This window comes from Mytilus trossulus, unplaced genomic scaffold (assembly GCF_036588685.1).
Source record: "Mytilus trossulus isolate FHL-02 unplaced genomic scaffold, PNRI_Mtr1.1.1.hap1 h1tg000024l__unscaffolded, whole genome shotgun sequence".
Taxonomy (NCBI): domain Eukaryota; kingdom Metazoa; phylum Mollusca; class Bivalvia; order Mytilida; family Mytilidae; genus Mytilus; species Mytilus trossulus.
The window spans coordinates 7,023,363-7,036,639 of record NW_026963290.1 but is presented as its reverse complement, the minus strand read 5'-3'; the positions used below and the strand labels follow the sequence as shown (position 1 = coordinate 7,036,639).

The 13,277-nt window shown below is 31.0% G+C and overlaps 1 protein-coding gene across 1 annotated transcript in view; it reads left to right on the top strand.

The window, feature by feature from the left end:
- LOC134699110 (inositol 1,4,5-trisphosphate receptor type 2-like) overlaps window positions 1-13,277 on the top strand; it is a 136,531-nt gene that overhangs the window by 71,771 nt on the left and 51,483 nt on the right. Inside the window, exons 4-11 of the mRNA XM_063560801.1 lie at window positions 973-1,097; window positions 1,931-2,017; window positions 2,375-2,452; window positions 2,957-3,037; window positions 4,676-4,773; window positions 5,538-5,625; window positions 5,934-6,021; window positions 6,275-6,382. Of these exons, the coding sequence (XP_063416871.1) occupies window positions 973-1,097; window positions 1,931-2,017; window positions 2,375-2,452; window positions 2,957-3,037; window positions 4,676-4,773; window positions 5,538-5,625; window positions 5,934-6,021; window positions 6,275-6,382 (753 nt within the window). The remainder of the gene's footprint in view (window positions 1-972; window positions 1,098-1,930; window positions 2,018-2,374; window positions 2,453-2,956; window positions 3,038-4,675; window positions 4,774-5,537; window positions 5,626-5,933; window positions 6,022-6,274; window positions 6,383-13,277) is intronic.

The window sequence follows — 13,277 nt, the reverse complement described above, 5'->3', positions numbered from 1 at the left end:
ACCATTGCGATTTTAATGTCTAATGTACTTTTCAAGAATGTATGCAGCTGTTAAATCGAACATTTGTCAGAAAATCATTTCTTTCAATGATTTGAAGTTCTCATCGGAGATTACAGCATTTGTTTTGACGTAACCAGGTTTTTACAAATCGGAAATAGAAAATAAGTATGCCTTAAAACTGGAAATGAGCTAGAACGAATTGGTATACCAATTATTCCAATAGATATAATATAAGAATGATATTTTATATACATAAACATGCTAGAAAGATGATCTCCTATGATTGGGTTCTAACAGTCCTGAAAATAATGTGCCATTGTTAATTCGTGGTAATTACTTACAAGAACATAACGTAAAGTCATTGACTTCTTCAAATTTGTATCTATGATGCAAGCTAACGGTGCCATCTCATTTGTAATGCTATAAATTCGTTTGTGTTGTAACCCGCTCTGATTTGATTACCAACAACACGATGTGGGAGTATAGCTATACTATACATTTTACGTATAAATAGGACATAAAATGAATGTCTGTTGAATCAATATAATGCATCTCTGTTGCAAAACTGATGATTTTTGTCACGTTATTTTTTTTCCTGGATGCACATTTAATTATTGAAATTGAGTTGGATCACGAGAAACAAATCTAGATATTGAAAAACAATAAATTTTTTTACAGTTTTCTCATTCTAAAAAAAGAAAGGAAAAGAAAAACAGTACATCGGATAACTCATTTGGTGCCACTTCTTTTTCCTGGAAGTGACAAAACATAAAATAAGTGAACCCTATTACTTAGCAGTGCTTTTTATTAAAAATATCTTGACTAAAGATTAAAAAAATCACACTTAACAAAATTTAACATACTGTATTTATTTATTACGTGCCTACATATGGCTTTAATAGTGCAATTCAGACAGAATTTTCTCCAAATTTTCACAAACTACAATAACTCATTTTTGTCATTTGATTGCAGTGGTGGTATTTCAAGTATGCATACAAAACAGATACAAATTGAACAAGAAATACAGAAAGCTGTTAAACTCCCTTCAGACAGATTCCACCGACTGTGTGACCAAGGGAAACATTGCACAAACAAAGGTATTACTGTACTGTGTATTAATTTTTCGGGGATTTCGTTGGTAGAGGTAAACCACGATTTTAAATGCTTAACAAAGGTCTAACTTTCTATAAGCATGCATGCTAGCAAACTCCGACAAAACAAGGAATCTAAAATTTTTCTTCAATCCACGAAAGTAACTGAATCCACAGAATACCGGTATTGTGTTATTTCGCTTCATTATAGTTAATGTTTTAGTTTAACCAACACCAGCAATCATATATTGCCGACTATACGGTTTACTTTTTCATCTAGTTAAATATCGTTCATGTACGGTGATCTATACAGTTGATCACAGTCACTTCAATTGAAGACTAGTGGTTAGTTGTCTCTTTGACAATCTTAGCACATCTCCTTATTTTTATAATTATGCATACCTCATACATTAGAGACGACACTTGTATTTACATATATAAGGAATGTTCCCTGTTGTCTAGCTTCAAGCTGTCATTAGCGCTATATCTATACATTAAATCGACTCCTTTTAACTTTCATTAAGATCAAATTCAAAGATTATTCTGCTGTCAATATTATTTTGAGAAAATAGAAATAATTACTCACCAAACATTCCAATTTACAGTTTTTAAGGATACATTAAACAAGTATAAACTAATTAAAATTAAAAACAAAACCTGACTTGTCCATGAACCAGTACTATCAGTGTCTAAATTTCTCCTTGTCGTCCATGAATATGGTAATTAGCTGATATAACTAACGCTGCATCATACAGTACTTAATTAACACTTTATGTTCTAATATTATGTATTTGTCTGCATTTTTATGTTTACTTTATTTCTTGTTATGTAACAATTAGCTTGCTGCAGAGGCCGAGAACAAAGATAATGAAGCCGAGCAGAAAAGACAACATGGGAAAAGGGTTAGATACGGCGAGGTGTTTCAGGTAGATATCAACAAAACGGTCATGGTTCAAAAGTTTAACGTTTGTTTGATTAACTCCATATTATTGCAGAAAACCTATGTATAAATTAAATATATGCAATTAATGAGTTCGAATCTGAATAGATTGAATCCTTAAAGTTAAGCAGTATTGAAATAGATTTCAGATAACTTTTATGTTCAAATCGTCAAAAAGGAACATCAACGATTGCATGTCTGTACTTTCGCTTTTATATACCTCACTTATATTTTTACTTTTAATTTAGACCAAACGGATATGTTTCGCAATTATTATAGGTACGGATGTTGGTTATAAATCTTTGAAATTATACTTTTTATTTTCCCAACATTTCTATTGCAGCTCCGCCATATGTTTACAAATAAGTTTGTACAAATGAGCACTACACAGACTAGTCAGCAAGATAAAAACAATATGAAGGTAATTTGTAACAAAGGTATACCAATGTACAAAACATCTGAAACCCTTTTATATACTGACAAATGCAAAAAAACTTATAAAAAGATCTTTTGACATTTATAACAATAACAGCGTCTGTTCCCTTGATGAAGTGTTGCTTCGTAGATTTGTTGAGAGAGTTTGTCAAATGCATGAACCGGCACTCTCTATACCGGTATTTATTTGAAAATTTCCAGATAGATGCGTCAAGAAAGAAATCGGTCAACACATATAACATATTAGATCAGTAATTAGAGTAAGACTCATAATGCATATTTTATAGATTGGACTTCTAGTCTTTCATTACAAGATACAACGAAACAAATCTGACAATGTTGCTTATACAAATCTTAATTCTCGCTAAGCAAAAAATTGGATTTACTAACTATTTGCAACATAAGTGATATAAATAAAAGTACCAAATATAATAAAAGTGATTAAATACAAAAAACAAAATTTCACTTACCAAAACACTTACACTTTCAGGTATCTTTGCATGATTTTAACGCCAAAAATGCTCAGTTCAGAATATTACCGAGATATAAAGTAAAATCAGAGGGAGAAATCGTAAGTATAATTTGTGGTCTTTATAAAATGGAGTAATGAATTTTATAAAAGAAATCAAGAACAGCAAATTATTAAAAAGGAACGAAACGTCACTTACTAAGAATTATGTTAATTATTTTTTGTATTATGGTAAGCAAATCATTCAATAGACCTATGCAAGCCCTATTTCCGAATACCACATGTTATCCCTTTTAGTGGACCTCTGTAAGATCCGTTTTTCAGATACTACATGTAGACCCTATTGTGACTCCATATACGCAAACAAGTTGTTATTTTCTATTCTATCATTATAGTAAAAAGATTAATATAATATAAGTATACAAAATTCTCTGTCACCAGTACTGCCCTCGTGTTGTATTGAAGCTTGGTTTTATTTTGACACTTTTTTATATAATAAGTAATCTTAAATAAAATAAAAAAACCTCCGATTATTTTCACAAATAAACAAAGATATGATGAATAAGAAATTCTATCTTAATATATCCAAATACAATACATTTTCTTGGTGGTCTTGATTAAATTTTTCAAGATGCGAATTGTCACAAATATACCAATTTCTAAATCTAAACTTTTGAAGGTGGGTTATATTGCCTTTGTGATGTTGATCTAATCAATGTAAGCGAATACAAACAATTGTTTCTCAGCGTGAAATTTGGCTGTAAAATTATTTTTTCATATGGTTTTTAGCTTTACCTTTAACTTAAAATTACTTACAATGCTATTGCATAACGTTTCCAGAGAAACTTGAAGGCGTTTATATTTCAGGAAAAATAAAACAAGTTTTGATTGTTTTACCATGTTTTATAAGCAGCCTTAAATTAATTAAGATAGTTCTAAATGTCAAGGAATATATTTGCTTCAGGGAATAATTACTTTTATTATTCTAAATGGGTTAAAAATGACGTTACCGGGATGCAAAGGTAAACTGGAATGAAAACAAACTTTTGTATTTCTATTCATGTTCATCATTATCATTTGCTTCACAGCATTCTAAAATAAACAAGATGTCTGTTTGCTTAAGAAAGTAATATTTCTTGTAGATCTTCAAAAAGTAAAGAAATGGGATCAAAATGACAGTAGATATTTGTTCTTACATTCATTATACCGTTCATTGATTATCAAACACATGATTTAACTTTGAATATCTTGAAGCTCAAAAAGTATTAGGTGCAAACCACTTTGACGGTGTCTGGTACATTAATAATTCTTTAAAATGACCTTATTTATTAATTGCCGTGTATTAAGATTGATTATTCAAAATGCAAATTCGATGTCATCATCGAGGAAGTATGAAGGATTTGGCGATCAACACAATAAACGTACTATTGATGTCTTTCATGACACTTGGTTATTGTCTTTTCTTTAAAAATATTAATCATATCAAATTATTCTAGCGAAGATGATTTTCAAGATTACAATTCGAATATTCCATCTTATTGATATAAAGCACTAGATTCGCTATAATCCTATTATAAGAAATTATAAATATAACCTTAAGAATTTACATTTTGCGTTACTACAGATTTAATCGTTGGTTTTCTTTGGAAAAAATATTATTGTTTAAAAAATTAAAATATCGGGTGTTCAATCTAACATATATGCTTTGTAATGTAATACCAACGTCTCCCTCCTTTTAAGGTCCAGTTATTTGATCAAATAGTATTTGAGAGTATGAAGTCACCAGGGCACTATTTCCACACCAGTGAATCCTACCAGATTGATCACTTTACATTTGGGTATGTTTCCTTAGAATATGTCGGAATGGTCCGTTCCCATTACAGCATAGTCTTGTCGATTTACCAGTGTCGGATTCAGAGAGTAGAATGCGCAGTGGATGTATCTTCTAAATTGAATATGTATTATATTTTTGCTTCAAATCGTTACGAAAATTACCCGTCTTATGTTCTTCGGCGTTATTTATACCATTACGCACATATACGCCCCTCACAACTAACAAGCAGAACATTATCTTTTTTAGTAAAGTATACGTCTTATATGAATATAGGACCAGACAATATCTTAAATGGTGAAATACTTAACTAGTTCTTTCGTCTGACGCAAAAAATAACTAGTCTCTTTTGCAAAACATATTTTATATTATGATACACTGTTGTAGCAGTACTGAAGTGAAATTACTGTGATCAAGTGTACTGACATATTATGTACTGAATTCGTGAAAATTATTTTTTACTTCTTTTGAAATTAAAATTATGGTCTTTATTGTTTAAAACGACGCTCTACTCATTTTTTTTGGTGATTGATCTTTGTCTTGATCACTAATCATAAACAGCAAATATCAGCTGATAGAGAAAATAAACTTGTTTAAGGCGAAGAGTGGATGAGACACTTTTGTCAGATCCATTTTAAAATATTATTTCAAAACAAATTAACTATACATTTTTTTTTTAACTTTATAGCATTTTTTTATTTAATATATTACTATTTCTCATTTATCAGATAATCTATCATTAACCTTTTATTTGTAACCACTGTTTTGTAGTTCAGAACTAAATCTTGGTGTTGAGAGATCGAGTTACACCCTGATTGGTAGTTACAGAGAAATTCCTGAGCAAGAACGATTTGTTCGGGTAAGAATTTTGAATGAATCTGTAAAAAAAAATCTTATATTTTATTTCTATTCAAACTTGCCTGTGAACATACATGTAAATATCAGAAAAGAATGCAATGAGGAACTTGGATTAAGCTGACAAACTTTGCTTTGACTGATTAATGTTAAAATTGAGAATGGAAATAGGGAATGAGTCAAGAAACAAAAACACAATAAAGACCAGAAATCAGACAAAGGCCATCAATGGGTCTTCAACATCAAATACACTGGTATACAATAGTTTATGTTTCATTCTTTTTTATTTTTATTTTACTCTTTGTGTTTTAGGGAGGATCAGTCCTAAGACTTTTCCACAAGGAACTTGAAGCTTATCTTGTAGCAGAGGGACTGTTTGATGATTGTGTTACGGAAGATGGTATGTTCATATATCAGTCTTAACAAGTCATAATGTATCTTACATAGTAGAGGAGAGATCCAGACACTTGTAAATATTTGCCAGACATAACTTTAAACAGCTACTGATGTGATCTAACGTGTTAACTAAAATTTGTATTACGAAATGCCTTGAGTTTTGAAATTTATAAGTGCTTGTTAAATTACTTCATATGTTTTTAACTATTTCTTTAATTTTTCTGTTGTGTTATAAACATATGATTTTTAATTTCTAGTTCACTTTAGAATCCGGGTAATTGATCAACATCGTCCAAAATCTTTGTCGCCATCGTCCTCTGGGATCACTTACTGGCAAATAGAAGCCGAGCATAGTATTCTGGATGGTGAGTAGATACTAGAGTTGTCTATATTGTTGTGTTCATATTTTTCATACATGCAGGTTGTATTATATTATAAAAAAATACCCACGTCATAACACGTTAAAATGAATGACAAAAACAAACTGACACTTCACTGTCTCATCTTTCACCATCAATCATTCTTTGAACTACTTGTTTTCTTGTTATCTTCACCTCAGCATTATGGTTTATCCAGCTTTTCACATATTACATCTTTTAATAACGTGCTTGGTGTATCGATATATGTTACATGTAGACAAAATATAAAAACAATGGAAGTCTGTATTATGAATCAATCTTTCAAATGAAGCATATAATTGTAAAACGGATGATTGCCGTCGGCACATTGAAGTTTTTTTATTAGACTGTTACTTTTTTTTTCTACACTGTTCATTCATTGTTTATTTACATGACATACAATTATAAATCGGTCAATGAATATATAAGATAGCAACAACGTCACTAAATTACCAATGTATTAGAGATTTGCACAGCAGTAATTTTTAGTCTTCTGTTACATGAAACAATGCAAAACAAATTTACAAACAAGTTAACAGAACATTTTGTAATAATAAAACCCCTCTCCAAACGATATTGGAGTAGTTTAATAATAAAAAAAAAGTTTGTAAAACGTTATTAAAGTCACAAAATGAGTTAAATTAAAACAAGAGTCAGTAAATAGTTTAGGTAAAACAAACATGATATTTACAATTTAGTAAACTTTGTATCACAAAATATATTTTCTAGTCTTCTTTTAATACAAAGATAAAGTGATAAACACGAAGAATCTTACTACATCCACATCCCACTATTATGTAATTATGAAAGGAATAACATGAATGAATGATGCCAGAACGTTTTATTGATATTGCTATATTTATAAATAAGCTGTTTACAAAATTTAGATTTTTTTTAAAATACTAAGGCTTTTCTACCTTAGACATAGATTACCTTAGCTGTATTTGGCAACACTTATAGGTTAAAAGGAAGTAAATATAGATCGCTGGCGCCACCTAGATTTTACATCCAAGATAATAGGTAGAAGTAAATCTATTTTCTGCTGTCTTGGTAATTAGAAATTAAAATTGAAATAGTGAGAAATGAGTGTTGGCCATTGGTGTAGAAATAGCGAGAAATTTAGAGAAAACTCTCTAAGACTAGCAAGATTTTCTGTGCCAAATTAAGCATGGGGTGTTCTTCATTCATACTATTTCGAAAATTCCGGAACCGTTGAGTACCCTTAAAAAATGCCATTTTTCTATCAAAAAAGCTGCGGCACCATATGTGTTTGACCATTGCAATTACACCCAAAGGTGTTGTTAATTCAGAATTCGATTTTTTTTTTAATGGATCTTTGATAGTGAAAAGGCAGGACCAAATAAGGCTACCATTGTCGCCTATGTAAATAATTACTTCCTTGTAACCTAAAGCAAAATGACGATTTCTGGCGCATCACTGTATTTTTCGAGATATTTTAGAAATTGGATCGGTAAATTAATAAGGTACTAAGTGATTAACTATATCAGAAGAAAATTGCTGATCGCCGTGAAACTATAGTCTATATCAAATTTTTACTGTTTTTTTGTTCTTCTGTCTCAGGGGTAGGGTTCATCGAGCTACTGTAAAAACGAGAATTCTGTCAAGGACTCTGTCTTTAATAATTTCTCCTCATCCTCGATAACACTGAATGTATTTATGCATATCTAAAAAAAGGGGGGCTTATTTTTGCTCATATTAGCGATTTTTTTGTATTTTTAATGGCTAAAATGTGCCAAAATGACCGTAAAATATTAAAAATTAGGTAAAAAATCAAAGGCTATACATGTTTCTCCTTAGTATCGTCGAATTGAATATTCTGAACACAATTCATATAAAACACATAACAGCAATGATGAATTCTTAGTTTCAGCATTTTTATAGTCTATTTCATAAAATATTTTGACTCTTTTTCAACGGTGTCCATATATTCGCGATAAAGACATATAATTTGGACACAGTTATTAAATCATCAGCCTAAAGTCTTTAATAGACCCCAATCGAACTTCGTTAATCAAAAACCGCGTTTTAAATATAACCAAACAGTCAAAATGAGCTGGTCAATGGTCCCAAGTCTGTAAAAAGTAACGTTTTCTGTAAAGGGGGGTACCTGTAAAGAAAGTCATTTTAAATGGTGAATAATTGTCTCTTTAATCCAAAATTTTGAACTTAAGCAGCAGTAGTATATAGTAATCGACTAACGTAAAGGTTGTCCGATTTTATTTCAATATGTGTCAGTATAGGTTAAAAGGAAGTAAATATAGATCGCTGGCGCCACCTAGATTTTACATCCAAGATAATAGGTAGAAGTAAATCTATTTTCTGCTGCCTTGGTAATTAGAAATTAAAATTGAAATAGTGAGAAATGAGTGTTGGCCATTGGTGTAGAAATAGCGAGAAATTTAGAGAAAACTCTCTAAGACTAGCAAGATTTTCTGTGCCAAATTAAGCATGGGGTGTTCTTCATTCATACTATTTCGAAAATTCCGGAACCGTTGAGTACCCTTAAAAAATGCCATTTTTCTATCAAAAAAGCTGCGGCACCATATGTGTTTGACCATTGCAATTACACCCAAAGGTGTTGTTAATTCAGAATTCGATTTTTTTTTTAATGGATCTTTGATAGTGAAAAGGCAGGACCAAATAAGGCTACCATTGTCGCCTATGTAAATAATTACTTCCTTGTAACCTAAAGCAAAATGACGATTTCTGGCGCATCACTGTATTTTTCGAGATATTTTAGAAATTGGATCGGTAAATTAATAAGGTACTAAGTGATTAACTATATCAGAAGAAAATTGCTGATCGCCGTGAAACTATAGTCTATATCAAATTTTTACTGTTTTTTTGTTCTTCTGTCTCAGGGGTAGGGTTCATCGAGCTACTGTAAAAACGAGAATTCTGTCAAGGACTCTGTCTTTAATAATTTCTCCTCATCCTCGATAACACTGAATGTATTTATGCATATCTAAAAAAAAAAGGGGGGCTTATTTTTGCTCATATTAGCGATTTTTTTGTATTTTTAATGGCTAAAATGTGCCAAAATGACCGTAAAATATTAAAAATTAGGTAAAAAATCAAAGGCTATACATGTTTCTCCTTAGTATCGTCGAATTGAATATTCTGAACACAATTCATATAAAACACATAACAGCAATGATGAATTCTTAGTTTCAGCATTTTTATAGTCTATTTCATAAAATATTTTGACTCTTTTTCAACGGTGTCCATATATTCGCGATAAAGACATATAATTTGGACACAGTTATTAAATCATCAGCCTAAAGTCTTTAATAGACCCCAATCGAACTTCGTTAATCAAAAACCGCGTTTTAAATATAACCAAACAGTCAAAATGAGCTGGTCAATGGTCCCAAGTCTGTAAAAAGTAACGTTTTCTGTAAAGGGGGGTACCTGTAAAGAAAGTCATTTTAAATGGTGAATAATTGTCTCTTTAATCCAAAATTTTGAACTTAAGCAGCAGTAGTATATAGTAATCGACTAACGTAAAGGTTGTCCGATTTTATTTCAATATGTGTCAGTATAGGTTAAAAGGAAGTAAATATAGATCGCTGGCGCCACCTAGATTTTACATCCAAGATAATAGGTAGAAGTAAATCTATTTTCTGCTGCCTTGGTAATTAGAAATTAAAATTGAAATAGTGAGAAATGAGTGTTGGCCATTGGTGTAGAAATAGCGAGAAATTTAGAGAAAACTCTCTAAGACTAGCAAGATTTTCTGTGCCAAATTAAGCATGGGGTGTTCTTCATTCATACTATTTCGAAAATTCCGGAACCGTTGAGTACCCTTAAAAAATGCCATTTTTCTATCAAAAAAGCTGCGGCACCATATGTGTTTGACCATTGCAATTACACCCAAAGGTGTTGTTAATTCAGAATTCGATTTTTTTTTTAATGGATCTTTGATAGTGAAAAGGCAGGACCAAATAAGGCTACCATTGTCGCCTATGTAAATAATTACTTCCTTGTAACCTAAAGCAAAATGACGATTTCTGGCGCATCACTGTATTTTTCGAGATATTTTAGAAATTGGATCGGTAAATTAATAAGGTACTAAGTGATTAACTATATCAGAAGAAAATTGCTGATCGCCGTGAAACTATAGTCTATATCAAATTTTTACTGTTTTTTTGTTCTTCTGTCTCAGGGGTAGGGTTCATCGAGCTACTGTAAAAACGAGAATTCTGTCAAGGACTCTGTCTTTAATAATTTCTCCTCATCCTCGATAACACTGAATGTATTTATGCATATCTAAAAAAAAAAGGGGGGCTTATTTTTGCTCATATTAGCGATTTTTTTGTATTTTTAATGGCTAAAATGTGCCAAAATGACCGTAAAATATTAAAAATTAGGTAAAAAATCAAAGGCTATACATGTTTCTCCTTAGTATCGTCGAATTGAATATTCTGAACACAATTCATATAAAACACATAACAGCAATGATGAATTCTTAGTTTCAGCATTTTTATAGTCTATTTCATAAAATATTTTGACTCTTTTTCAACGGTGTCCATATATTCGCGATAAAGACATATAATTTGGACACAGTTATTAAATCATCAGCCTAAAGTCTTTAATAGACCCCAATCGAACTTCGTTAATCAAAAACCGCGTTTTAAATATAACCAAACAGTCAAAATGAGCTGGTCAATGGTCCCAAGTCTGTAAAAAGTAACGTTTTCTGTAAAGGGGGGTACCTGTAAAGAAAGTCATTTTAAATGGTGAATAATTGTCTCTTTAATCCAAAATTTTGAACTTAAGCAGCAGTAGTATATAGTAATCGACTAACGTAAAGGTTGTCCGATTTTATTTCAATATGTGTCAGTATAGGTTAAAAGGAAGTAAATATAGATCGCTGGCGCCACCTAGATTTTACATCCAAGATAATAGGTAGAAGTAAATCTATTTTCTGCTGCCTTGGTAATTAGAAATTAAAATTGAAATAGTGAGAAATGAGTGTTGGCCATTGGTGTAGAAATAGCGAGAAATTTAGAGAAAACTCTCTAAGACTAGCAAGATTTTCTGTGCCAAATTAAGCATGGGGTGTTCTTCATTCATACTATTTCGAAAATTCCGGAACCGTTGAGTACCCTTAAAAAATGCCATTTTTCTATCAAAAAAGCTGCGGCACCATATGTGTTTGACCATTGCAATTACACCCAAAGGTGTTGTTAATTCAGAATTCGATTTTTTTTTTAATGGATCTTTGATAGTGAAAAGGCAGGACCAAATAAGGCTACCATTGTCGCCTATGTAAATAATTACTTCCTTGTAACCATTAGGAAATTTGGATCTCAAAGCTCTTCAACTTCGTACTTTATCTGGCTTTTTTAAAACGGTTTTGGATTCGAGCGTCACTGATGAGTCTTTTGTAGACGAAACGCTTGGCTGACGTATATATAAAATGTAGTACTGGTATCTATGAGTTTATTCATGTATCTGTTAGTATTGATCATTATTTTTGTGTAAAGAATCACAAATAAAAAGAGGATTCTACGTCAAACTTCTGTATCTGTTCGTTACCAAAGACTTTATATTGAATGAACTAATTAATTTTACGTATGGCAGATCACAGGCTGTTCTGTTAATTTAACTTGTTAAACATAGGTATGTCTGTAACTAAACGCTGACTTTTACGATTGTTAGAGATGTACGTATGTAGGAACGGTGTAATTAGTTATTCATAATTCTTTAAAGATTTTGAATCAAGATCAAAGAAAAATGATAGGAAAATTGTTATGTCACTGCCCTATCTTTTCTAGAATCTACTGATTAAACTTTATATAACATACTTAGTAGTTAGATACTTGCCGTGGCATTGCATAGATGATACAATGATGGATTGTGTGTTGCTTAAAGTACACTTTGAATATTTTGAACTGCAGATGATATAACAAATGCTATTCAATTTGAAAACATTGACATATATGTACCTATCTTTTTTGCTCATACCCCTTAACGTTTCGCTTTTATAAAAATATGTTTAATGTATTATTAGGCGCTTATTTCTATTTAAGATACCCTGGTCAGGAACACTCAGTTGGATAGCTGTTAAACATTCATAAGTATTTTTTATAAAGAAGGCAAAAACTAGGCACAAAACAGAAAATGAGGGTTTCATCCGCCTGATTTTAATTCATCAATCTTAGGTCTCATTTACCAGTAAGGCCATGTATTGTATTAACAAACAGTATTTACAAGTATGAAGAGCAACAACAGAACTGAAAAGCGAGACAACCATATATGTTAGCCATCATGACATATAAAAAATCGATTTAAACCATAAATATGAACTTTTATAGCTGACTATACGTTATGGGCTTTGATCATTGTTGAAGGCCGTACGGTGACCTACAGTTGTTAATGTCTGTGTCATTTTGGTATTTTTTGGATAGTTGTCTCATTTGGCAATCATACCACATCTTCTTTTATATAAAGTTTATTTTGGATATTGTATTTGAAGGGATACCAAAAATTTGTAATATTTGTGTTGTGACATCCGATAGATTATCCTTATAAAAAGCTTGATTTATAACTTAATTCTAAGACTTTTCATATCATGGATTGATAATCTGCTAAATCATATTGTTAACAAATGAGCTTTTTGTCTAAATCAAAGAAATATTTATTAAATGTGATTCCGAAAAAGTGTTTTGACTTTAAAAGCTAAGTCCACTAAATTTTCAGTTTTTGTAAATATTACAAAAGGCCAAGGCGGTTAAGTTATAATTTTGCCTCAACAAAGATTTAATTACAAAACTAGGTGATTAAAACTAATCGAAAGGTTTTTGGTGAGCCATAATATCTTTAACATGTTATGTAC